At 42.4% G+C, this 27,977-nt stretch overlaps 2 protein-coding genes across 2 annotated transcripts in view; one reads left to right on the top strand and one right to left on the bottom strand.

The window, feature by feature from the left end:
- LOC143838225 (retinoic acid-induced protein 3-like) overlaps positions 1 to 20,110 on the top strand; it is a 124,736-nt gene extending 104,626 nt beyond the window's left edge. The window contains exon 2 of the transcript XR_013231301.1: positions 20,100 to 20,110. The gene's annotated coding sequence lies outside the window, so the exon portion shown is untranslated. The remainder of the gene's footprint in view (positions 1 to 20,099) is intronic.
- On the bottom strand, positions 257 to 27,756 carry LOC143838891 (uncharacterized). The gene is made up of 20 exons (XM_077340795.1): positions 27,551 to 27,756; positions 27,284 to 27,334; positions 25,830 to 26,115; positions 23,212 to 23,366; positions 21,938 to 21,985; positions 20,869 to 21,467; positions 18,280 to 18,328; positions 16,819 to 16,953; positions 15,773 to 16,058; positions 14,297 to 14,448; positions 12,394 to 12,462; positions 11,187 to 11,478; positions 9,235 to 9,386; positions 7,493 to 7,585; positions 6,242 to 6,527; positions 5,621 to 5,775; positions 2,662 to 2,947; positions 2,328 to 2,479; positions 1,018 to 1,054; positions 257 to 420 (listed from the first exon to the last, which is right to left on the bottom strand). The coding sequence occupies exons 1-19, from the start codon at positions 27,609 to 27,611 to the stop codon at positions 1,041 to 1,043; spliced, it is 3,321 nt and encodes a 1,106-aa protein (XP_077196910.1). The 5' UTR covers positions 27,612 to 27,756; the 3' UTR covers positions 257 to 420; positions 1,018 to 1,040.
- Between the last annotated feature and the right edge of the window lie 221 nt (positions 27,757 to 27,977).

The following is a 27,977-nucleotide window of genomic DNA, read 5'->3' as shown; positions in this document are numbered from 1 at the left end:
TGACTGTATGAGACTGTTTATCGCCAAATAATACAGTTTTGTTTGTTTTAGTTTTTCCTGTCCCTTGGCAGAAGCAACAGCAGTTTGTCACAGTCTCTCTTCTGTACTGGATGTATTCATAGTTTTGTTGAGGTAGATGAAAGCTTTTCTACTTTTTGGTTGTATAAATGTACCAAATTGTAGAAGACGACTTACAAATCTGATCTCTCTAGCAGAGGTTCAAGAAGCTACAGATTAAAATAATATGAGAAATATATTCATAGTGCCAATTGTATCATTTTATTTATTTTATATTTGTATTGCATTAATGTCTGACAAGGACAGTTGCACTTATTAAAGTTCATACTGCAGTTATATCCTTTTGAGATTCTTTCTTTGTTGCTTGGAGGACTGAGAATCTGCTCCATTGTGGGCCTGTGCCTACAAATAAGAGAAGATTGTTTTAAGATTAGTGGCATTTCTCATCATGGCAACTAGCAAAGAGTATCGATGCAATTGCAGGCTGAGTAGTTCCAGGCTAAATCTATTGAAACCAGTTGGCTGAGACTGGAGCAAGTTTATCTAGGACTCCACTGCAAATCTGGTCGTTGTTGCCATCCCTGGCATCATGGGTAGGCTTAGGTGGGCACTCACTGACCAGTGAGCCACTCAGAATGGTGGATTCTATGAGTGAAGGAGTCTGGAGAAATCAGCTGAAGATGGGGGAGGAGTCACCTCCTTCCCAGCTGTCCTCTACTACCCCTCCCCAGCTTTCCCCTCACAGTCTGCTGCCTTCAAACAGCATTTGGAGGAGGCACTTGACATGTATTTGCTGCTGCTGCTTTCAGAGCCTCAACTTCAACAGGATGCACTAAAATGAAGGACAGGATTGCCCTTTGGGAAGAATGGAGGGTTGCCAATCGCCAGGTGGTATCTGGAGATTTCCCACTATAACAACTGATCACCAGGTGAAAATGGAGAAAATGGTCATTTTAGAAGGTGGACTCTATTGCATTATACCTCAATGAAATCACCTACCTCATAGTTATATTTCCTTTTTCTCATGCCATCTCTCCTGTGCAATTTAAGATAGAAAAAATAGATATTACTTATATATGCATTTAGACCAGAAATGGTCAAATTCTTAATGCCACAAATCACATGAACTGATGAGGAGAAAAAACAACTGGAGGAGCCCCTATTTCTAGTGTCATTATTGTTATTTTCCTAAAACAATATTAAGCAAACAGTGGCTGAGTGTGTATACAAAGTTGCACACATGAAAGCCTACAGCTTCTTGCTTTTGCCACTTGTGAGTTCCCAACTTTCCTGACTACAAGATTGCTTATTCTGGAACCATTCACTCTCAGATCCACATAATATATCCATTGTTTGGATCCAAAAATGTAGAGCTCACAGATCCACACTCATGGCTTGAAATCCAGGCAAGCAAATGGTTAGGAAGTAGCACTGAACAAGTCAGAAGGAAAATGACAGTGAATAGCTTGGTTGTGGAGAGGATTCCCCCATGGGTCCAGGGGTGGTCTCAGTCATTTTGGGGCCTTGGGCAACAGTCCCAGACTGCTGGACCAGGCACAAGGAAGGAGCAGCCCTCATCCCATGCAACATAAGCGAAGAAACAGAGACGACTGTATGGCCATACAATAAAGTTCCTTTAATGTAAATATCCAATCCACTTTCTTATGCCTGTCTTTTTTCAACAGAAATTCACAACCCAAGTAGTAGTAGTACTATGCCAAGAATAGGAGCTTTGCCAAAACAAGGTCCTAGGTTTCAACTCTTGTTTTCAGAAAGCAGATGTTTCTTCACTTGCTTATCCCGTGCAAGGCAGGCAGATGTGTACGGTGGCATCCAAGCTAGTCGCCTAAGCTCCAGATGGGGAACATGGGCCCCAGAGCGGGGAGACATGCATGCCCAACTCCTGAGTGTTCCCTCTTTTTTGGCCTTCCCCAGTCTTCATCCATAACTAAGACTGCCCCCCTGCGTGGCTCTGGCCGTTCACTTGTTCCTCACTACAATGCACCTCCAGGTACTCAGCTTATTTTGCTTTCTGGCTGTCATACTGTAGTGTTCTTAGATACAGCAACTTAAAAAACCTCTGTCTGATAGCCAGTGCCCCCCATCTCCAGCTTTAGACCAAGCAAGATTTCTTTTCTCAGCAGCAAGGCCATTCTCTCCCCCTGGAGCAAGGTCATTGTGAAGGGACAAGTCAGTTGCAGTAAGGGGGAAATGGCCTTGTAGAAGTGATCAGGAACCAAAGCAAAGCCTCTCTGGCAAGAAAAGTATCTTCATATTGAAACAGTTGGCTGAGTAAGCTCTCTACTTACCAGAAGATTCAACCTTCATACCAAACACTTCGACTTCACACAGTGTGAGATAATGAAATCCAGGAATGGTAATCGTTACATACTGTCCATGCATTCCTTCACATTTATAATTCTGGGTTTCTCCAGCACCCACTGAGGTAACTATTGCACACCTTGAAAGGACATGAATTCATATTAGTATCAAGTGGTCGTTTGAAAAACATCATTGACGACAGTTTAATTTGTTTTGAAAGAATGAAAGCACATTGGTCCAGCATACCAGTCTTAACCATTCTATTTTCTTCCCTGGGCATTATTTCTGCCAGTACTAAGAGATCATCAAGCCAGCAGGTACCTCGGATTTCTAGTTCCTCCTTCTTCCAAAGAGTTCCCAATCCGGATTTCAGCCCCATTGAGCCGCGAAGCACAGCAGTCTTCTCGATTGGTGAGACTTACACTGGAGACACTAAACTCTGCCTTCAGGTCCACGGTCCACCATGGATTAAGCTCCAGATCTGTATGAGTGCATGACCTACGCATGAAGTTGACTGATGTAGACCCATCAATGGCATTCTCTGCCACTCCAAGTTTGTTTAAGGTGCTGGACTGGGATGCAGTACCTCCAAGGGCCACATTGGGGACTATAAGGGGAAAAGAGTTAAACAACGAGAACAAAAACTCAGAAAACTAAGCAAGTGAATTCTCAGATAGTTATGCCAAAAGAGGGTGCCCCACGTGAACCTGGAAGTGAAGGGAAATCCCTCTCTATCCCCCTCTGTTTTCAACCCCTTTTGCTTCAGTTCAGTTCCATCCATTTAGTCTCTGTTCCTTCTCCCCCTCCTCTTGCTGATATTTCTTCCTCCCCATCACCGTGCCCCCATCATGCTCTTCTACATCCTCACAACCCATGCAGTTTTCTTCTTTCCCCATCTTCTCCCTATTCCCCACCTCACCCCCTTTTTTCTGCTCTCACCTACTTTCCGTATATTATGGTTCTGCCTTGAAGTTCAGTGAAAAGACTATCAACTGTAGTCCTTCCCCATGGCTGCCCTGTAGGACCTCTTCTTGCCCCTGCTTTTTCCATTCCTGTTCCCTCACCCATCTCCTTCCATGATTGGATAGAATCATAGATATCATAGATGACAGATTAGATACCAGTTCTTTTCCCCAATAGCATCTGTGCAACCCTTATTCTGTTTGAGGGATTAGCTCCCCCCTTTAAAAAAAAAACTGTATTTCCCCCTGCAAGCTTGGGGTCTTCTAACTTAGTCCTGTGTACCTCCCCCTCCCCCCTTGCAGATTTTTGATGAAACATTGTTTGTCATTAGAGATAACAGAGAATAGGGAACGTAACAAAGATTTCCTTTGGGACTACAAAGATTACATTGGGACTAATAGGACGGTTGTAGATATGGTAAACTATGAATCTGGGTAGAAGCTAAAATGCCTGAGGGACAGATTGTCGTGGCAAGTTCTTGCATGCTGGCTTGTGTGCCAAAACAGCCACCATAGTCCAGGTCTCACAGCTTCATAGGACCACTCAAGACTTAATGGCTGCAGGAAGAACTCAGTCAGAACTCAGAATTCACTCCAGCCCATGGCGAGTCAATTAGTGACTACTGACAGCATCGTAGGAAACAATCTTAGCTAACAGCTGTTTGATGGTGCAATTATTTGAATGGATTTTAGTTTTTTTAATTATGTTTTATTATAGATATAGAATTTATTTTTGAACCCTTGTAATGTTGGTTTGAACATATTGGAAACTGCCCTGAGCCAGCTTGCTGGGGAGGGGGCAGTATAAAAATCAAAATCAATCAAATAAAATGAAGTCTGATGCTACATTCTAAATTAATTCTCAGTTTGCCTTGATACCTAATTACAGTGTCAGTGTTGACCGAACTTCAGTTAGTTCAGCAGTACTGCACCGTTCCATCACACACCAGAGCCAGTCCAGACTGACATGCTCCCATGATCAGCAGGTGTTTTAGTGTCATGCAAACAGACTTTCAATCTGCCTAAAATGAAAGAGTCCCAAAGCTGCTTCAAGCACCTTTCCATTCCTCTCCTTACAACAGACACCCTGTGAGGTAGGTGGGGCTAAAAGAGCTTTAAGAGAACTGCTCTGAGAGAACCATGATTGATCCAGCTGGCTGCACGTGAAGGTGCTGGTTGATAAGGCATCTGCCCCTGAGAAGGTTCTCTTCTCTGTCTGGGGTTCAGTTTGTCTGATGGGTAATGTGAAGAGCTCAGGGACATTTTTGGACCACTTCCATTATCAGAGACGCAAGTTTTCACAATGGCTAAAGACATGTTTGTTCAATTCCACTTTATCTGTAACTGTAGACTGTGGCTTGCCATGCTGATCCATGCTGTAGAACCCCCAAGATTCAGTCGTTGTGACATGTTTTATGTGGGGCTGCACTTACAAGCACATTAGGAACTATACCTGGTGTCAAATGCAGCAGCCTGATTTCTGCCAGTACATCTCCAGATCAAACTCTTCTTCACTTGCTTTTAAAGCCCTTCAGGATCTGGGATCACAAACCCAAAGAGCCGTGTCTCTAAACATGAGCTCATGCAGCCACCTCTCTCAGCATAGCAACATTTGTTGGTTGTCCCACTCCCTTCAAGGGTGCATCCTGATTCTGACTATAAGGCTTTTCTGTCACTGTTCTCACCCTTCAGAATGATTTCTCAGTGGATTTTAGGAAAATTTCAGTTGTGTTGGAATTCCATAAAAAATGGTAAACCAAACTTTCTAAATGGAATTTGGAAACCCCCTTGGTATTGGAGGAGAGTGCCAAAAAACAAACAAACAAACAAAAAAGAGTGGGGTCTAAATCAAATCAAACCTGAACTCTCCCAAGAAGTTACCGTGACAAAACGGAGGCCATCATACTTGGGTCACGTTCTGAGAAGACAAGATTCACTGGAAAAGACACTGATGCTAGGAAAAGTTAAAAGCAGTAGGAAAAGAAGACCCAACATGGGATGGATTGGCTCAAGTAAGGAAACTATGTCCCTCCGTGTGCAAGCCTGAGTAAGGCTGTTAACAATAGGATGTTTGAGAAGTCGTTCATAGAGTTATCATACGTCAGAAGTGACAAGGCAGCATTTAACACACACAGTTTTTGGCTGGAATTTTTTTCTGGATTAAGGAAATGTCACAAGTTTCGGAAATATTCCTGAAAACTGATTATCTGAATTCTGAATTCAAGGAGAAGGTGCACTTGGTTAAGCAGCTGAGTTGCTCCACAAAAAGGTCAGCTATGTACCAACACTACATTCAAATGGGAAATGTTTATACTTACTGAGGGGGGGTACCCTCACACCAAACACTTGAACTTCACAGACTGAGAGATATTTCTTTTTGCCTGGGATGGTGAGTGTCACATACTGCCCTATCATTTCTCCACAGTCAAATTTTCGTGTTTCCCCAGCACCCATCATGGTGATTGTGGCACACCTTGACAAAAAAAACAGTCCATATTCATGAGTAATTGTTTGAGGATTAAAGACTTCTATAAGAAACAAGTTAATACCCACAAAACAAAGCAAAGAATAAAGGCTTCTCACAATTTTTATAAAAGAAACTGTCAGGGATCTGTTTGGATCCACTCTGTTCTCTATCTGTGCCCTAATTCTGTGATGGCTCCATGTTTCTCTCCTTTGTTTCTTCAAAAATTACTTTCCTTGTCCCTTGTCTTACACCTTTGTAATCTTCCTTCATTATGGTATGTCATGCCTTATGCAATTTTATGTTTCATTATTTCCCAATTATGTAACTCTAGTATTGTATCTTTTATTGGACATCTTCTGTTGTATGATTGAATCATTTTTTATTTAGTAATCAACCTTGAGCCTCAGTGAAAAAAGCAGGCTATAAATGAAGTAAGTGCAAATAAATAAAAACGTTAGCTTATAAAGTGTACCTGGGATTTGAGGTGCCACCTTGGTCTTTTGAGTTCCCAATTCGGATCTCAGCACCTTCTAAGCGTTCTTCACAGCAGTCCCCCCGGTTAGTGACATGCAGACTAGACACCTTAAACCTTGCCCTCAAGTCAACCATCCACCATGGGTTGTCTTCTTGCTGTGTGTGCGTGCAATGTCCACGTAAATAGTTAGATGATCCAAAGTCTTCAAGGGCATTTTCAGGGCCTCCCAAATGATTGTAGATGCTGGACTGGAGTGCCTTTCCATCAAGGGCTGCATTATAGACTACAAGAAAGAATCATGTGAATGAATGAATGAATGAATGAATGAATGAATGAATGAATGAATGAATGAATGAATGAATGAATGAATGAATGAATGAATGAATGAATGAATGAATGAGGGAGAGAAAAAGAGGGGTGACTGTGTAAACCTATTGTAACAAAATAAAATAGCAGGGGACCTGTAGTTTAATTTTGTACTGTGAAAGAATTAGGGAGGGGTTCCCCACATCTAAGTAGAAATCTAGGCAAACAGTGGAGTGGTAAAATTGTCGTAACGTAGGGAGACATCTCAGAGCTATAGAATCCTTTGTGGCAGGAATGCAGCTGAGGTGAAAGGCACAGTTTCTTTCCTTTGTTAGCTCTGAAGGCCACACCACAGAGTGCTGAGCTAAGCATGGCTGGAAATAACTGCCACACCTAGTTTGGTGCAATGGTTAAGAGCAGCAGCGTCAAGATCTAGGTTTGATTCCCCATTCACCCTCCACATGCAGATGGTCTTCAATCTTAATACTAACCAGAGCTTGCCCCCCATTTAGTTTCTGAGAACTGATGAGGCTGGCTAGCCTGGGATATCCAGGATCAGGGCAGAAGTAACTAGTAGGACCATCAACAGGGCATGAAGGCAATATCCTTCTAATGCCCTTGACCCCGACCACTGAAATTCATTAGGCCTCTGATGAGAGCAGTTCCACTGAACCCTTGGGATATCCTTGAGGACTTTCCCCAATGCAAGACCCTGCTCTGCAAGAAGACATTTCCTTGGAAGGGGTCACAACACCCCAAGAACACTGATAGACTATTTGCCACCGATAAAAACTACCAGCCTTCAAGCAACAGCATTAACTCTGTAAATGAAGAGCAAGCTGGACAGGCAGGATCTTCTTTGCAGGGATTCACATGATCGACGGAGAAACAGGCCACTTGGTCTGTTTCTTCAGAACGCCTGTCTTACAAGAGCCAGCTTACCGACTGAGTAGAGGGATCTTCCTTTTGTCACTGCACCTGGCCGTCTAAAAGGCTTTCTTGGCTTTACATACTGCTCAATTCCTGAGGAAAGTTCTGTCAGGAAGAAATCAAAGCAAAGATTCAAGTTGGTCTGAAGCAGCAGAACAAGTCTTGAGTTCAGTGGTTCCTTTAAGACCAACAGATTTTATTCAGGCTATGAGCTGAAAGGTACCACTGGGCTCTAAAGCAAAGCAAAGATGGGAACAGTGTTAGAGAATTATTATTCCCAAATGGTTCTTGTTTGCATTCTTAAGGACTATTACTTGGGAGTAAGTCCCACTGAATCCAGACAGGCTTACTTCTAAACCAAACGTGTTTACGAAAGTGCTGTTAAGACCCCTTCAGAGATCCTTGCCTCATGAAATGCATTTCCCCATTCGGGACCCCCATCTTCTTGTGTGTTGGATTGCCATTTGTCTTTTCGGTGAGATCCCAGACTTGCAAGTGTGGCTTCTCGATGCACGACTGCATTGCCCCTCCTCACCATCAGCATCATAACGAAGACATGTTTGCAACAGCTCAGCCTTCACCACTTCTTCTAGGTGAAGTCCTGAGCAGACCCACAGACTTATAAAAGTAACTCTTATAAACGATGGCACTCTCAATGGCCAGCAAGGTGGGTTAGCAGCAGAATATGGCTTGCTGCTAAACAGACACAAGGGCAGCTTCCCACAGAGGGACAGGTGGGAGAGTGGTACTGAATGTTGCCACAGTTCAGGCTCTCCCCATCAGAACTCCATTCTTCCCATTGCTTTTCTCCCAGCCAGCCTCCACGAGCACAAGTGAACCTACATCAAATAGGAAGTCAAAGGCCAGTTGGGAGGCAGAGATGTGGGCAGGGAAGGGCTCGGGACTACTTTCTCATCAGCCTACATTTATCCTTTCTTCATTCTCTATATACCTGTTTGGCACAGATCAGCTTGCACTGGGTGCTTATATCTGCTGACTTCGCATATACACACGCAATGCACCTGAATATTGGGAAAGCCTTTCTTGCGCCACATCCTTAGAATGTCTACCAAATGCCCTGGTGGCTTGCATGATGGCTGTCTGGAAATAAAGCTGGATAATATAAACCAAGAAATAGCTATTGCTATCTGAAGGCAAAGCCATTCTATGAACTGTATGGCATAGACAGAGGTCAAAGCATGTCTGCTGTGGGCTTAATTATTTGACCAGCATAATCCCTTAATATGTTCAAATAGAGAATCTGGATGTTTAGATAATAAGGCAACACTGAGTAAGCACAGCATTTTGAATACGTCTCCATACTCATCTTGTGGATAAATAATAAAATTGTATTCCTATTATTTGCCTTTCACTATTGATTTCCAAAGCAGTGCTTTCGCTTAAAGAAATACTTTGTTGCTACCATAAGGCTACAAAAGGACTACCACTTGCAGATCTTCCCGCTGGCTGTGATGTCACAGAACTGCTGTGATGTCACAGAATGCCCTTCTGCTCTGGGTAACTTGTGCAATTTTGAAAATAAATTGAGGTCCCTGCCCTATTAGCAATATTCAAATCTCCTACAAGCCAAGGAGTAAAATATAAATTAAATGCTACAGTGAGTTATTGATAAAGATCCAAATCATCGAAAAACAAATTAAAATGAAATAATCTGTACAAAACATCTAGTAAAGGCATTCCAGCAAAAGCTGACTATAAAGTCAAATAAGGTGGCTGGGAAATCTTCTACTTACCAGAAGTATTTAGCTTCACACCAAACACTTGGACTTCACAGAGAGTAAGATATTGTATGCCTGGGATAGTAACAGTTACATACTGCCCTTGTGCTTCTCCACAGTCAAAAATGCCTGTTTCTCCTGTACTCAGAGAGTTAATTGTAGCACACCTTGAACAGAATCAAAGTCTTATGCATTAGTACCATCAATCCTCCTCCTGCCAGGCATACTGGTAGACAAATCACTTCTTAAAGCAGGAAGAATTGGTTCTTCTATGCCACTTTTCTCTACCCAAACGAGTCTCAAAGCAGCTTACAGTTGCCTTCCCTTTCCTCTCTCCACAACAGACACCCTGTGAGGTAGGTGAGGCTGAGAGAGCCCTGATATCACTGCTCGGTCAGAACAGTTTTATCAGTGCTGTGGCGAGCCCAAAGTCACCCATCTGGCTGCATGTGGAGAAGGAGCGGGGAATCAAACCCGGCTTGCCAGATTAGAAGTCCACACTCCTAACCACTACACCAAACTGGAGACAATTGATTCAGAGCCGTGGAGGGGAGGCGGGACTTTGGGGGATGATCGCCACAAGAGTTCTAAGGGCTGTCTCGTATGGCAGTAGCCAGGATAACAGTTTCTGGGCTAGTGCATGCAGAAGATGCTGCTTTGCCATATTTGCTGGGGGAGTGGATGGGGGGGGGAGGTGAAGCATTGATGGGGCTAGCCCTCATGAGGAGTGGCACTGAATGGTGGTGTTACAATACATTAGGGAAATGAAAAGAAACCCAGGTGAAACTTATGCCCAGCTAGGTTGTTGCCAAGGCAGAGCCCTGAAGACGTGGGCTGAGGGGAGTAAAGTAACAATTATTGGAGAACTGAAGCGACTGATAGGCTTAGAATTGTTTTACGGGGAAATTTCCTCACAATTTAGATGGTTCCTGAGAGATAAAAAAAATTAAAACAGTGGAAGAAGCCATCACTTTATTGGATGAGATTGAAGGAGACTTGGGGGAGATTTTTTTTTCTACCTTGCATCAAGAAAAATAAAGTTTGGGACACTTCAAGAAAAAGTGAGCCATCTAACACTAACCCTGTGAGGAAGAACACTCTCATACAAAATAGACAAGTAGGGATAGTGTGTTATCCTGTCAGCAAGAGGGACAGGTAAATGCCTATTGTCCAAAATCAGACAAGGGACAAACCCAAACATCACCCAAAACTGTCAAAATTGTAAAAAGGACAGAAATAGGTCTGGTAAATAAAAATCCGTATTTGCCAAACAGATCCTACAAAATCAAAGGCATAAGTGGTCCAGAATTTCAAGTAGAATTAGCTGAACTCTCAATCAAAGGCAAAGGAATCACAGGGAAGGTGACAGTAGGAGTTGGGGAGGAGGGGGGGCAGAGAAGGACCAGGTGTTTCAAACAGAAATTTCCCAACCTGAAATTAGCAACCCTATTCCCCAGCAAGGCCATCATGAGCCTGTCCTGCAATGTCAGCTGACCTATGAGAACACATCACATGCCTTGCCCTTCTCCATGGTCGAGCAAGCCTCTTCTAAAGAAGTTGGTTTAGATCCTTTGTTCTGAAGCTGGTTGAGTGGCCTTGGGCCAGTTGCTCTCTTTCTCGCCCTCTTTCAGCCTAACACAAACTTTTTTTTGGGGGGGGGAGGTGTTATGAGGGAAGGTATCCTATTCTGAGATCCTTGGAAGAAGAGTGAGATAGAACTGTGCTACCTATTAAATTCTTTGCTTTTATGTATATGAATTACATTGCATGTGTACACTGTTCACCTGAGTATCAACAGTATTCTAGAGCCTGTTGTACTTTTTTGCACAACCGGCTTTATTGCTAGTTAGTGATAAAGCACAAAAGAGAAGGTTTTTTTCCCCCTCAGTCCATGGCAACCTATTGGCTTGCACAATTCCATGCATCAAACTGTTATGAACCTTGCTGCTTCATTCTATTTGCGGTACCTTGGATTTGTTATTCCTCCTTTTTCAGGTGAGTTCCCAATTCGGATTTCAGCCCCATTGATCCGATCTGCACAGCAGTCCCCTCGATTGAGGACACTGACTTTGCGCACTTGAAACACTGCTCCTAAATCCACTGTCCACCACGGATTAATTTCAAGATCCGTGTGGGTGCAATGCCCATGCATGTAGTTGGCAGATGAAGCTCCATCAACAGCATTCTCAGGCTCTCCAAGTGAGTTGTAGGTGCTGATCTGGAATGCCTTTCCTTCAAGAGCAACATTGGGTCCTGTATCTATATATAAAAGAACAAAGACAAACTCTCTTTTTCATGAAGATAAAACCAGGTGGGCAGCTGTGTTAGTCTGAAGCAGCAAAGTTTGAGTCCAGGGGCACTTTGAAAACTAGTAAAATTTTATTCAAGTTATTAAGTCTGTGGGTTCGGTATGACACAGAATCAGTTTCTTAAAATCCAACAGCTCTTTATTCAACACCAACACCAACTAAAACGCCAAACAGAAACATAGGAATTCATGGTACTTATATACATATGAGCTGGCCCGCCAAGGAACTTTATTGGCCTTTAACGGAGCCGTCTGATTGGTCTATAACAGAGTTCTACTACAAGCCACTCATTGATCACACTAGAATCCCTCATTTGCATACTGCAGCTCTTGAGCAGACTGCCTACACAACACAAGGTATAAGATTTCCTGTGCATGTACACTTCTTCAGATACAGGTTCTTCAGATGCACCTGAAGTGTACATGCACACAGAAACTTCTACCTTGGAGAAAACTGTTGATTGTAAAGGTGCCACTGGATTCAAACTTTATTCAAACACACACCTTTTGTGTTTAAATCACACACAAAACCCCCCCTGAAACCTATTTACATTAGAAAGAGCTTACACACTGGATCTGGATTATTTGAATGCATAACTAGCAATACAGTACAGTTATACTCTTTGATCTTGAAAGGAGTGAGGCCGTAGGTCAGGGACAGACTATGTGCTTAGAGGGCAAAGGGTTCCAAGTTCAATCCCTGGCACTCTCATGTGACAGAGCTGAGAAAGATGCTTTGCTAGCCTGAGGTAGGGGAGGTGCTACCAATTAGCACAGAGAGTGTTGAACGATAGGGACTAATATCTTGACTCAACATTATCCAGTTTCATACGTTTCATGTCCGCTAGATATAATGAGTTGGTTACCAGAGGTCTCATCTTGCTCTCCATGTGCCAGTGGTCTGGAAGGCTGAATCTGCTCTGGTCTGGACTCAGCTTGTGTGGAAATTATAAAAAGAAACAAAAAGCCTTAGCTAAAACTCCCATAGTATGTGATGTACAAAATTAGGCATAGATACATGTTTTGGAGTTGTGCTAAAATAAGTGACAACAAACTATAACTTTTAAATCCCCTGGGAACCATTCACCGCTAAATATTCTTTTCAAAGACGTGTCCCTATTTCACTTATTAGGTTTTATTATGCAATTAGCTTACTTTTTTATAGTTTACTAGGGGTAAGCAGTCAGAATTTTCGTACCCAACCAAGGTCCTGTTTGTAAATAGGAGCTTTAAGAAACTTTCTGATCTGATTGTTATTCTGCTACCTCCTTGTCTGGCTTCAGTTTCCCAAATAATGGGAGGCAGGAGGGACAGCAAGAGGAGAAAGGGATTCAGTAGATTCAATAGATACATGCCTAAGAAAGATGGCACTGATATCACATGTGACATCACTGACATCACACCATCTTGGTGTAGTAATTAGGAGTGCAGACTTCTAATCTCGCGATCTGGGTTTGATTCTGCACTCCCCCACATGCAACTTTCTATATTATACTATCTCTAGGAAGAAAAAAGTACAATATAAATTAACCTTTAATTACTACTTTTAGGAAAATATTCATTAACACTGGAACATTCACTTTTTTAGTTGTGGGGAGAGGAATGGGAAGGCGACTGTAAGCCACTTTGAGCCTCCTTCGGGTAGGGAAAAGCGGCATATAAGAGCCAACTCTTCTTCTTCTTCTTCTAATCTGGATGAACATAATATCTGATTGTATTAGTTTACAATATAATATCTGATTGTATTAGATGATTAGTAGAGAGCCAGCTTGGCATAGTGGTTAGGAGTGTGGACTTCTGATATGGCGAGCCGGGTAACTAAGCCAGGCTTTCTCAACCAGGGTTTGCGAAACCCTGGGGTTTCTCGGGAGGCCTGGAAGGATTTCCTGAATGGGCAGGAGTTAATTTTTAATATAATTTTTTAATTTGTTAAACATTTATCAGGTGATATTACCATATATGGTCATGTCGACCCCCCCCCAAACGACCAATGATAGGCCTGGAGGAAGGGGAGGGGTCCCAGGTGGGCATGTACACAGCTATGCTTCCCAACCATATTCTGCACAGTTGCACCACTTCTGGGGTTTCTTGGAGCCTGAAGAATGGTTTCTCAGGGGTTTCTCAATGGTAAAAAAGTTGAGAAACGCTACACTAAGCAGGCAGAGGTACCATGGTGCAGAAGAAACTATTCAAAACACTGTGGTTCAAACTAAGTGGATAAACCTGAGAATCACTAGTTTCTACCAATCACAGGTCTAACTCACTATCTTTAGGAAGACCTCATTTTATATAAATACAAGTAATTTGTTTACCTAAGCTGTTTTGTTTTCTGCATCTCTGCCTGCTAGGCCAGGGGCATTGCTTGAACACACAGTCAAGCAGGCAGAGGGAAATGGGGGCACTGAGAAACCCCTGAAACATTCTTCACACTGGTTCATGAAACTGGTTGAGAAAGCCCACTATAATCAGAGTGCTAAGTCTTTTTTTCTTCAAATATCACATAACTGTGACTGTCCACAGATTGGATGTAGGGTTCCCACCCTCCCATAACCTGTGAATTCAATCTCATGGAAATCAAACTCTCATGTAAGCATTCTATATAATAATTTCTCAGCCCTTCCCTCTTACAACATTGCATTTCCCATGATGCTGTGTGGTAACAGAATGACTAACTCAGATTAAATCTGTGATGTTGATATATTCTCCCCCCCCCCCCCAATTGCTCTCTCGACACAAAAATAGAAGCCATTCAGGAAACATTTTACTTACTGGCGGAAGTTATCTTCTGACCAAAAACTTGGACTTCACAAAGTGTGAGGATTCCTCCATTTGGTTGGTTAACAGTAACATACCTTCCTTGCCTATTTTCACAGTAAAAACTCTGGGTTTCACCAAGACCCAAGGATTCAATCACAGCACATCTTGAAAAGAAACCATATAAGCATGTAACTGGTAACCACGTTAGCTAATTATTTATTATTACTTAATATATTGATATATAGTTTGAAATTTATTCAAGGTATGCATTGAAGATATTGTAACAGAAGGAAGCATGTGTGAAGTATGAAAGTGAGATAAGGTTGAAAGACTGGCATTCCTGGGGAATTACAAATGTTATGATAATAAACATACTAAAATTCCTGGAAGTTAATGGGTAAGAATAGAATCATAGAATCATAGAATCATAGAGTTGGAAGGGGCTATGCAAGCCATCTAGTCCAACCCCCTGCTCAACGCAGGATCAGCCCTAAGCATCCAAGAAAGGTGTGTGTCCAACCTTTGCTTAAAGACTGCCAGTGAGGGGGAGCTCACCACCTCCTTAGGCAGCCTATTCCACTGCTGAACTACTCTGACTGTGACATTTTTTTCCTGATATCTAGCCTATATCGTTGTACTTGTAGTTTAAACCCATTACTGCGTGTACTCTCCTTTGCAGGTAACGGAAACAGCAAGAGGGACAAATCAAGTGCAAAGAAGACATAACACGAAGAACATGTTAGTTTAAAAGATGGAAGACTGGCTAGGTGGCCAAAAGCAGAAAAGTCTGCCAGGTTATGATGCAAGGCTGAGTAGACCAGAAGTGCAAAAGCAAGAGCAGCTCAGGGGGCACCTTGATTTGGAAAGCCAAGTTAATATGGTTGAATCCAGTTATAAAGGGGAAGTTCTCTACGGGAGACAAATATCTTGAAACCCTATATAGGCTCATGGCATATGAAGCAAGATGAAGGATTCTGCTTGGTGTACCAACAATTACCTCCCACATCTCCTACTCCAACTGGAATACCCATGTCTGTATCTCTTGTACTTACATCATAAGTTCTTTCCTTTACTTTCATTCTATTAGAAGATTCCCTTCAAAGGAACTTTCTACAGACTATCTTTATCCATGACCAGTATTCTTCTGAAACTGCAAGGACCTCATGCAGAACTCCAGCATGAGTAGGTGAGCATGATGATTTCAGTGTCTATATGGATGTGTATCCTTCTGTTATTCTGATGTGTCATTTATTATTCCACAATAAACATTATGTGCATGGTGATATGAATTCAACACCATGTGGTCCTCACACTCATTTCTTATCTAAAAATATCCCCACATTTCTGACAAGCATGCCAAACTTGCTAAACATGGAACTATTTTTAGAACTAAAATGGTTAGTAATCCCTCTGTATCCTTTCCAGATCTTTGTCTTTCTTGTATTCTAATCTTGCAAAATCCTAGAAAATATCCAGTTGCTTCATTACCTGGGATTCAGGGTGCCCCCTGCCTCTGGAGAGTTCCCAATCCGGATTTCAGCCCCATCTAGCCGATATGCACAGCAGTCAACCCGATTGCTGATGCTTACACGAATTACTTGATATTCTGACTTCAGGTCTACTATCCACCACGGATTGGTTTCTTCATCTGTGTGGGCGCATGAGCCATCTGAAAATTCACCTCGGATGATCCCATCAATAGCATTGCTAGCAATCCCTAGTGGGCTGAAAGTGCTGGATTGTAAAGCGTTTCCTTGGATGGCCACATTGACAGCTGCAACAAAGAAACGTTTCTCATTACTGCTGTGCTACTCCCCGAACAAAGAACATCCCAAAGAGTGTCTGACTTTTTAACAACGTAGAAGAAATAGCAAATGCATTGATTAATCACATTGGTTTCATTCCACTAATGAGGTGGAGGGCCTGTGGCTCACTGGCAAGGCTTGGCATGCAGAAAGTCCCAGGTTCAAGCCCAGGCATCTCCAGTTAGAAGGATCAGGAAGGAAGTGATGTCAAAGGCCTCAACCTGACTGAGACCCTGGAGAGCTGCTCCTGGTATGAGTAGGCAATACTGACTCTGATAGTATAAGGCGGCTTCATGTGTTCACATACAGGATCATCTATAAGAAAGATACTTGCTGAGTGAACAACTGGCTCTCAGAAGTATGTACATCACAGCTGGTGTTACACTTATTAGATGATTTAGGAATTGATTGGGGAGATTTAGTTATGCAAGGACTACCACCTATGTATACCGAGTTATTTGCTTCAGAGATTCTTAAAATAAACCCGTTCAGAATAACTGGAGTTATTTTTTTTTATTAAAGGAGAATTTAAAGGCAAAAAGCTTTCCCAACAGATGTTTTAAGTTGCCCCTTATTCTGAAGAGAGGTGCATACAAAGCATGCTTACCAAGGAATTCAGGAATCATTGAAAATGCACCTTTAGCTTGACAGAATTAAGTGGAATCTCTCTCAGGTATGTAACTAAATATAGGGGAAGAAGAAGAATAGGGGGAAATAAGTCATGCTTACCTCTCTCCGCAAGCAATTCAGGCAGGATGGCCAGAAGCAGCAGAGGGAAACACCATCTCATGGCTGTGAATGTTCTCTTTAAATGAGCCATGTCCCTTTTGCAGGATTTGCAGGATTTGTGAAAAGCATGTAAGTCTCAGCAGAAGAAGGAAAGTGCTTTTGAGTGGGGCTAGAGATCACCAATGAAGTTTTATAATCTCCTTGAATTTTGATCTCTTCCAATCAGAAAAGGACATAAACTGCACTTTGGAGTTCTTTGGCGAACCAAATGTTTGTCTTGGCCATTAACAGAATGAGGAAAGAGTCCAATGTCAAATTGTGAAATGACAGGAAAACAGGGTTATAAGTATTGCATGTCCTTAAGAAGAAGAATAGAAGAGTTCCTTTTCAATTAAATATATACAAATCTGGTTACCACATTGTAAAAAGACCCTTCACTCCCAGGGTAGAAGGGTCAAACAAGCATGCGGCTGAGGCTTCCCCAGCATATCTCTTCATATTGCCTAAGGTCAGTAAACAACCCAGGTTGTTTCATATAACCTTTCACTTTTGACCTAGAGTGCATTGGCTTACAGGTCAAATAAGATTCACAAGGAGTTCTGTGAAAACCATGCCAGCAGATTGCCCGTGTTCTTTCCACCTGCAGTTGTACAAGAGCATTCCTGCCAGAACACCAACCAGACTGCAACACAGAACAGAAATGGAGCAAGAATGGGCTGGGTAGAAAAGCCATTAGGGCTCCTGCTGTTCCTGCTGCAAGGCTGGAGTTTCTTGTTGCAAAAGGTCCATTAATTTTCCAGCCTGTCGCCTCTCAGAACGAAATAGGAGGATTGGCTCAGATGCTCGGGTCTTTTGATTTTCAGTGACTTCCCAAGTGCCACTGATAGCAGAGCTTTCTGCCTCTCTCTCTCCTGGTGCGTGAAAAGGAAAGGCATTTCTAAATGCAGTTTTGGTCTGAACAGAAAGATAGCAGATGTGGAATCATGCCAGAAGTTTATGAAACCATGTATGATGTGGAGAACATGGAGGAGGGAATGATTCTGATTCTGTTGTCCAGTACTCAGATGTACTGGACCACACCAACAGCTTCTATGTTAGACTATACAGAGAAGCCACTGAAATTCATAAACACCAATAGATTTTTAAAAAGAAGACCATGAGTCCTAAAAATAACAGGGTTGTTCATCCAGGATCTTCTGTGCAAGAACATATGAGCAGGCTTGCTGCTGAGGGGTTTTGTAGCTAAAGAGCCACTAGAAGGTGCTGCACAATAAGGTTGTGAAGACTCTGCCTCTGGACCAGGGGTCACCAACCCCCTGGCCATGGACCGATCGCAGGCCGCCGGGTAAAAACTGTAACACTGGGGGACAGTCCCTTTAAACACCCCCCCACCCACTCCCTATTTCCAGTTAATAGTAATTGCACCATATCTTGATTAATCTTCAGTTTGTTCATTCTCACCCAATCCATCACTGTCTCCAGGCATCATTTCATAAGCTCCATTCTCTCTCTAGAATTTGATAGGGGGAAATGAGTATCATCAGCATATTGTTGACACTATACTCCAATGTACCTCAAATCTCTGGACAAGGCTGCTTTAACCATTTACTATAGAATGATGCATCACAGAGGAGACAGAATAGTGGTACCATGCAAACCCATAATTTTGAAGGCAGCTCAGTAGCCTCCCAGCATCCACGTTTTGAAATCTTCCCTCCTGGGAGAACCAGAAGCATGGCAAAACAGTCACAAACACTGCCTCCCCAATTCCATTTCAGCAAAACAATCCAGAACATTGTTTTGGAATGGGGGAAGGCAAATAAACGGAACTTTAATCTCAAAAACACAGGTTAGAAGGTCTTACACAGGATTTATAGTGTCAGCCATTCTGGGTGGAGTTGCACTCCCTTTAAAGGAACAGATCTGAAGTCTAGGGATGTACTTGGGCTCAATCCTTCTAGGTAAGCAGGTGGCAGCTTTGGCCAGAGGATCACTTCCTCTCTTGTGAACCCATTTGACCACTATGGTAACCTTCAAGTGCTCCTGCTTTATGAGATTAGGTGGGAAGCAAACTGGGAGACAGCTTTCTTGGTTGTGGCACTAAAACTCTGGAACTCTTTCAGTTGCCATTTTCTGTCAGCAGTTGAAATTCTTTTTTTTTGTTTGTTTGTTTTCTGTTCCCTCAGTGCTGCCTCCTTCTTGACCAATTTTGTTTTTATGTCTCTGCACAGATAGATTAGCTGTTTTGATTTTGTAATGATTATAAAGTGTTTGGTTGGTTATAATTGTTTTAGACCATGATCTTATTGTGTATGTTTTAATTTGTTAGCCACCTTGGTGGCCCTTCAGAGGGCAAAAAGGCAAGATAGAAACTTTGTAAAATAAATACGGTTAATGGTGCTGGAGCCTCAAAGCTCCCTCTTTTCACTGACTAGGTCATCTACTACGGGTGGCAAAATCTAACCAGAGTGATAACAGACTGAGCCAGGGAGCTGATTTTTTCCCCTTAAACACAGTACACAATGTAATCCAAAGGCAAGCATGTGGGCTCTGCGTGTTTCCCTGAGTGCAGTTTGTGAAGGAAATAACAAATCAATTGTATAAGTTAATAAATGAGATGTGTGGGAAAAGAACACAGAAAATATACAAATAGGTAAAACACAAAATCTAAAGTCAAAGCCTCAGGGAGGAACCACATAAATGAGGTCTGAAATGTGGGTGCACTTTCTTTAGAGCAAAGTAGCAGGACAGGGGTATGATTTACTTTGCAGAAGTTGTGGGTGGCAGGGAAGTTCTTTGAGAACTGCTACTTGCCCTACTGGATAAGCTTACATAGGCTGATAGGGCTACATTATCAGCCTATGTAGCCTACATACAAGTTTCCCCGAAGGGCAAATGGGAGCTTCCAAGGGCAATTCCAGGTTATGAGAACAGCATGGGGAAAAGGCTTAAATCATTTCTACCACTATGCTGTGGTCTTAATCCAAATCAGATCCCTTCCCCCCCCCCCCCCCCGGTGTGATTGCACAGGACTACTCAGCTGCCCTCCCTTGCTTCTGATGCACCATCTGCTTTGATAGAGCATAACTAATAACAATACATTATAACACATCTGTAATATTAAGAACTGATAATGCTTAAGAAGATTTTAATGCTCTCTGCTAGGTTGGGAATAATATCCCAGATTGTCTCATTAAAAGACTAACGTCCTTTCTTCAAGCTATCCCAGTGTTCCTGTTGGCCAACCTCTACCCTACATTGAACTTAAAAGCTCTTGTTAGAATCCTGAAAAATATCAGTTTTCTTTTTCAACGTTTTCCAGCCCATTAAATCAGTATGGAGATTCCTTGCCAGTTGCAGCCAACCACTTTGCAAATAAACATTTATTTATAAACATGAGGGAGTATGCCCAAATCTAGTTATCACAGAATCATTTTATTTAATCTTTTTGAGCTGTTGATCCAAGGCCATCCCAAGGTGCAATACGAATAATCATGGAATAAATGCAAGTGATTCACTAGTTAAGCCTTGAACTGATGGAGTGACCATTAGCGTTTTCCCTCTTGTAAAGCACCCTGCCATTAGAAATAGAGTGAACTTTGTACAGACTAAGCTAAGATGCCTTAGCAGAGGGGGAAGAGTCCCTGGAAACTGGCCCGGATAGGGAAGACACTCTCCACCAGGCGCTTGAAGATGAGACAAGACTAGAGAGAAAATCAGGCCTTGAGTTGACTAGATAAATATTTATGACTAATTTGGGTGTGTTATTCAGACTGTATAAAAATGTGTACTCAGAGTATCCCAGTGTGGATGCTGGATTCTAGACATGACACAGTGCCACCCCTTTCTAATGCTGCAGCTATTAAAATGGTATTTTGAAAGAATTCTCTAGCATTGTGGATAATTTGGATCTCTCCTCACAATGAGTTAAAACAAACCTGATCGCCCTATTGGTGGATGCATCAGAACGTCTTTGGAGGCCAACAAATAGCATCCTTGTCTGCTGACGGCAGGAGTCTGACTGCTCCTATCACCCTTCTGCTGTTCTTACTCAGGCAAGACCCTCACATTCCCCTTTATCTTGTATGATAAGATTTTCCAGTCAAAGATGTTTCCGCTGGGAAAGTCATGCATCTGGAAAACATTCTCAATGTCCTGAGGCTGCAGTACATAATCCCACATGTAGAGATCAGCAATTTCTCCTACAAAACGCCGATTCTGCTTCTCAGACGCAGTCTGTACACTCTGGTCTTGTCCAAGCACCGCAGTACCCCCAGGCTGAAGAACATGTCCCACATTATATATCTTCCTGATACTCCGCTTTCCATTTATCCAAAAGGTTGCCAGACCAAACGTGGATTCCCAGGTCACACACAAATGACTCCCAAAAGCGCTGAGGTCAGGGAGTGCAAACATCACACTCCGCCCTCCCATGTGCATACCAAAATGGCCACTTGACTCACGCAAGATTCTCAATTCATCATTGGGAGAGTGGTAGGAGAAGAGAATGACTTTGCGTTCACCTAGATATTCTGCAGACACTTTCATGCAGAGTGTGAATTCCATCAGATTCAAAGGTTGCAGTGGGGATATGACAACGAAGCTAGGCTTTGATTCATTCAGAAAACTCAATGCTCTGCCTTGCAGACCTAGAAAAGAGGAGAACTTTAGGGCCCGTCCAGGTAAGCAATGTTTATACAATATACCATAGCTCTTTACACATTCCTTTCACATGTCCACTGCTTTGTCCCAACAGAGAACTGATTGTCAGGAAAACCCTGAGATACACCTGGCAGCACTCAAGTTTCCTGTATTCATACACATATCATTGGGGTAGAGGCTGTCTTGATGGGGAAGAGCTTCTCATACTAGGAGGGAGCGTTATGTGAAAGGTGCCCTCAGATGGACAAAACTGAATTTTTTCAACAAGCATTGGTCTCTCCCACCCTGACATAGAATTCTTCCCGAACGTACTTAGAGAAAAGGCACCTGAAAAGGCACCTCAAAAGATGCACATCCATGACCCAATTACACCACTATAAACAAAGCAAAGCTATTAAGAGCTATTAAGACCATTGCTGAAGAGATCTTTCTTTAAGTGCAATAGCTAACCTCTTACCTAAATCAGTTTCACTGTCTCGGACAGGATTCCGCCCTCCATCATGAACTGCAAAGAAGAAACAAGTATCAATCTGGAGCTTCTGACCTGGGTGAATTATTCAAATTCAGATCTGGAAGCCCCATATTTCCAGTTACTTGTTTTAAATATTTATTAGCCGCCTGTCTTCCACGTAGAGCTCAAGGTGCCTTACGATATAGATAAAATATATTATATAAAATGCATAAAAAACCTAAAACCTCAAAATTCACAATGGCTGTTTAGGACAGCTAGTAAAGTACTCAAATGTTGTGCTAAATAAAACTGTCTTTGATAGCCTAATAAAGATCAACAGCGAAGGAGCCAGGACAAGGGATGTCAGGTAAGCCATGTAAACAAGCAGCCAGTGGGTTAGAGGCGTGACATTAGGGGAAGATTCATATTAGGATATATTTTGGGGTTAGGGATAGAATTATCTTATTTATGGTACTGGTTGGGGTTAAAAGGGAGTGTTGGGGCTAGGGAAGTTCTTGAGTCTTGTTGCTGTGGCTCTTGCTGTAGGGGTCATGGAGTGGTGGCAGAGGCATGGCGATGGCCACCTCTGCATCACCTCAGAGCTTGCCGAGACGGCGTGGAGGAGGCCAGTGTCACAGGAGCAGCAACAGTGGCGGCTGGAGCGGTGGCATGGCATTAGCCTCCTCCACGCCAGATCGGTGAGTTCCAAGGAGGCGCAGAAGAGGCCAGCGCCATGCCACCGCCGCGATCCTCCAAGGGGTTGCTACCCCCAGGTTGAGAACTGCTGGGTCAGAGACTTGTTTAGGATGTGTGTGTGCATATATATATATATATATATATATATATATATACACATATACACACACACACACACACACATTATTTTACATATAAAAATAAGTACAAAAATAAGGATTCATATCAGGGTAAATTTTGGGGTTAGGGTTATAACAGCAACCAAACTGCTTGTGTCCAAAGCCTATTATTTATTTATTTATTTATTTATTTATTAGACTTCTGTAATTCTCAGACCAGCCAATTCACGGCAGTTTACAAGAAAACATAAAACAATAAAATATAGAATCCCCATACAACCAGCAAGACTATACCATCTTGCTGACAAAACTACACAATGGATGGTGGCAACAATTCTTAAATATCATACATGGCCTAATAATTTTACAGCATTGGGAAGGACTACATGGCCTTTGTACACCCTGCCCACGGATATCCACGTTCTCCAGACATGCAAATAAATGCAATGCAGGCCGTCTGCTCACCTATGTGAAGCCAGGGGTGTCCAAGCACTTGCACTTCACAGAGCGAGAGGAACTCCCTTCTTCCTGGGATAGTAATGGTCACATATTGACCTTGCATTCCGGCACAGTTAAAGGTCATTGTTTCCCCAAGATCCATGCTGCTGATTGTGGCACACCTGCCAAGGAAGAAGGCCATTAGCTAGTTGCAAAAAGCTGAGCACAGCCAAGATACGGTCTGTATAGGTGTGTGAACCCTACCCACGCTGATGCCAGGATAGCACACTGCTTTCCAGCTCGTTTCAGAACGTAGCCGCACTGGCCTGCAGTAGGACAGTGAGATCTGAGTATAGAGAACAATACAATTTTCAGCATATAAAGTTTTAAGAGTTGAAGCTTCTTCTGTCAGAGATCTGAATCCTTTTGTATATTTATTTTGGCTGGGGCATGAGGATTCAGGGATCTCCATTCCAAGTTGTGTCTGATGAAGGGAGTTTTGATTCTTGCAAGTTCATGCCATGAAAAATCTTGTTGGCTTCGAAGGTTCTACTGCCTTTAACCTTGCTTTCTAGATAGAGTCTTCAAATCACTTTTCACATCAGCGCTCCAAGTTGTCACAATAACTCTGTAGCCATGGAACTATGACAATTGCAGATTATTCTGAAGCAGATTCTAGGGCACACAGAATCACAGAGTTGGAAGGAGCCATATAGGCCATCTAGTCAATGCAGGATTAGCCTAAAGCCACTGTATCAAGCCACTGCTTGAAGACTGCCAGTGAGGGGAGATCACTTGATTTATGCAGGATGCTAGCTCTGTTTGCTGAGCTTGTGCTGAGAACACACCCTAGGGCCATTCCGCACGACTTAAATGTAGCAGAAGTCTTACCTTTTGTGAACACTACTAATTCAAGGTTCCGCATGACGTCGCACACAATCTGCAACACTCCTGCAACACTCCCGCAAAAAGTGCTTCATTGTAGCGCTTTTCGGGAAATAGGGAAAAGTGGATTCCCCCTGAGAAAACCGCTACATTTCTGCACACAAACTGCAACACATCGCCTCAGCGAGACCAGAAACTTGTGCGTTACGAGAACAGCGCTAGTGGGAGAGCCTTTTTTTGCTAGAAACGGGTGTGTGCGTTACCGCGATCTGCCGCTTTTTCCTGCAGCGCTTTTCAATAGCACACAGATTTAGCCACATTGCCCTTTGTGCGGAAAGCCCCCTAGAATATACCCAATATGCTTCATAGCTGCATTGTGCAAGGAAAGCTAGTAGTGACAGCCCCTTATTCATCTGCCCACTGAGAACTCCATATAAGTTCTCAAGGACTTGCTGTTTGAAAACCACTCTCATGACAGACTATATGAGCTTGGGGAGTTGTGCACAGATGGGTTGTAGGTGGGTTGTATTTGGGTTTTTTTATAACAAATGTATGGGACACAGTTTGGGCATACTGAGCCCAGAGGGAAGGGTGTGTCCCCCTACCCCACCCCCGCACTGTTTTCCCAACCTTGAGCAGTCCTGCAGAGCTGCTAATTGCCCTGTTGGGGAAAATCAAAACTTACAATATTTGTACATCTGAGCCAATAGCAATGCCATGGGGCATTTGTGTCAGGAGAAGGGGGGGAGGGCTTAAGATCTCCCTTCACCACAATCCCAATCTAAATGAAAGTTCCTGCAATTTAGGAAGAAAAACATTTGAGAGATCTATATACAGACCTCCCAATGTTTTGTCAGGTTTGGTTCTTAGAGGCTGTGGTCTATTTCCATTTTAGAAAAATTAGCCCCGATTGAACCACTGCCTCTACACTCACATCTAAAATTATTTAAGCCTAAAACCAAAAGGAATATAGTTTCTGATGTGTAACCTGATCCTTCATGTACTTACTTGGAAGCAATTTCCACTGACTTCAACAGGACTTGAAAGAAGCATGCATAGGATTGCAGCATGATAAGGATATTTTGTTTAGAAGTAAGTTCAATTGAGTTCAGTGGGATTTACTTTCTTGTAGGGTGCTTGTGGGTACAGCTTTAGGCTACTATGCCATAATTTGCAGGATAAAACCTACCATAAACAAAAACAAAAATGGGAGGTGGGATCAGTATATTTACACTATTAAGACAAAGCTATTGAACAAAAGATGAGGTCAAAACTCAAAAATCGCACATATGCTTTGCATACAAATGATCTGATCTTAGGGCCAAACTAAATATCAAGGACAAGTTGATGATGTCCTGATGATGTAGCGGTTTTCTCAGTCCTGGAGAGGGCCCTGAATCTCCTCACTGTTGATTTTTATCAGCCCACTGGTCTGAAATGCAAGATGGTGTTTGGGCAGAGAGAGGGCTTTTCCAAGTCACAGTTCTTTTCTGTTCCGCATCTAAGAGCCATGTTAAAGTGCTGTAAGATCTTGAGGAAAATTCATAGGCTGCTCACTCAGAATTTGAACTACTAGAAGAGCTCCAGCTAATTTTACTGCAGGTAAGATTGTCTAAAATAGTGCTCTTTGGAGAGAAAATGAAAAATCTTGAGCACTGAATCTTATTCAGTGGGCCCAAACTGCACCTACCTAGAACTAAATGCTGAACTAAGAACAAGTCAGTATTACTATGCATATGTGTATGTTAGCAGACAAATACCTGGGATTCATGGTTCCTCCCTTCTCAGGCAAATCCCCAATCAGGATCTCAGCTCCTTTTATGCGTGTTTCACAACAGTCTCCTCTGTTGGTGACAACTACTGCAGACACCTGAAATGCCGAAACCAAATCCACCATCCACCAGGGTTCAAACTCCTTCTTTGTCAGGGTGCACTCTCCATTAGCATAACTATTTGCCAGAGACCCATCTACAGCCTTCCTGGACTCACCTTCGGTTTCAAAGGTGCTGGACTGGGAGGATATTTTTCCCACTGCTATATTGGGATCTGGGGGAAGGAGGGAGAGAGAAAGCACTTCATTTAGAGAGAAAATGAAAACACATGTAGCAGCACAAGGTCATAAGAACTGCAACATCAAGAGTTGAATATTCTGCTTCTGACAGTGGCAAGATGGAACAATCCATCATTTCTTTCTCTTCCTAGCATACAGTACTCCAAGGATTATTGTCACTGAATATGGAGACTACAGGTCCAGTGATCAGTGCTAATAGCCATTTGCTCCAGGGATTTTTAATTTTTTAATTAAAATTAAGTTACTTATAGCCCATCTTTCTCACTAAGACTCAAGGTGGATTACAAAGGAACAAAAGAGACAAGAATGTAATATAACAATTGGATTAGGAGTGTTAAACATACTGACAGCGTGACCAACCATGTAATCATTCAGGATAAGATATCCAACAAACAATGCAGTAGGGTTATCAATACAAAAGTGACTATGTAAACAGCAAACTGTCAGGTCAGAACTATCTACAGTATTTGCTGGCGTATAAGACTACTTTCCCCCCCTGAAAAACATGCCTCCAAGTGGGGGGGGGGGTCGTCTTATACGCCGGGTGTACTTCAGTTGGGATAGACATAGCTGCCCATAGTGGCCCATAGTACTGTAATGTAATGTAACAAACTCTATATTTTGAGTGGAAATGTTGGGGGGTCGTCAGCAAATACGGTATATTCTTTTGTAGGTTTGTACCATATATTCTATTTTTATATGCAATTTTACTTGTGAATTAATCCGCCTTGAATCTCCAGAGACAGGGTAGAGAACAAATGCAATAAATAAATAAGTTTATGTTAGTGTGCTAGTAGATAGCCTGATTCGGATTCCATACATTGGACACATGAAACCTTGGGAACATCGTTCTTGTCCCTCCCAATCTGCTTTCAGTGCCATCAGATGACTAAGACAGCCTGGTCACAAAACCATCTAGAAGCATAGGTGGCCTCCAAAATAAAATAAAAAAACAGACTTATTGTGTGGATCGCAATGGAATTGCAATGGAAAGTTCACATATCTGTAGCTACCAAACACCCTTCTGGTCCAAAAGATTATTTTCAATGAAATACTTCTAGCCCAATGGGATTGGGGGGGGGGGGAGAGAGAGAGAGTTGTTAAGCTTAAATTAATCATCCATGCATCCCATTTAGTGTTTACCTCCAACTGGAATTATTGAAGCATCCACAATGGCAACATTGTCAGCACTGCCTAGAAAGGAAAGCAATCAATTATGAATAGATCAGGCATGCTTAAGTTACTGAAAAACTAAAACACGACAGAAAATTAAGTAATTTTGCATAGAATGACAGCTCTACACATAGAGATCCAAGTAATCCTTGCTGAATTCAGGAAATTCCCATGCACCAAACCATTTAGAATCAAGGTGTGATGCTTAGCAAAAAACCTAACTACATTTATACTTACGTTTATACGTTATGAACCAATGCAGACCAACTGTAACAAGAATGATGTAGTTGGGGAGCATGCTTGTTATTTTATGCACTTTTTGAGCTGCCCTATAGATTGTTTAACATATTTGCAGAAGCATCCAAGAAACTTCCTCTCCCTTATTCATCAGTCTAAGAGAAAACTCCTTGCTCCTTCTGCTGAAGCTGTTCGTTGAAACTTTGAAAGCCAAGACGCCCACACACACCCTTGTTGTCTTATAGCTGGGATATCTTTGAACAGGGGGGCAGGTCTTGGACACTGTACTTCATCTGGTAAGATAACGATTTAATGGGTCTACACTGTAACTAACTTCACAGGATCAGCCAGAACATGTTAATGGCAGTAAGATTACAAAAGAACATCTATTGTTCAGTTTTATAGACGGATTCCCAGTTTATACTTC

Source organism: Paroedura picta, chromosome 5 (genome assembly GCF_049243985.1).
Source record: "Paroedura picta isolate Pp20150507F chromosome 5, Ppicta_v3.0, whole genome shotgun sequence".
NCBI classification, from domain to species: domain Eukaryota; kingdom Metazoa; phylum Chordata; class Lepidosauria; order Squamata; family Gekkonidae; genus Paroedura; species Paroedura picta.
The sequence above is the reverse complement of the archived record's forward strand: the minus strand, read 5'-3'. Positions and strand labels throughout refer to the sequence as shown.

Coding starts and splice junctions, on each gene's coding strand:
- LOC143838891 (XM_077340795.1), bottom strand. CDS start 27,611: ATGCTCCCCAACTACATCATTCTTGTTACAGTTGGTCTGCATTGGTTC. Junction 9,387..11,186: donor GGAGGAATAACAAATCCAAG/GTACCGCAAATA, acceptor ATTCTGTTCAAG/GTGTGCTACAATTAACTCTC. Junction 5,776..6,241: donor GGTGGCACCTCAAATCCCAG/GTACACTTTATA, acceptor TTTTTTGTCAAG/GTGTGCCACAATCACCATGA.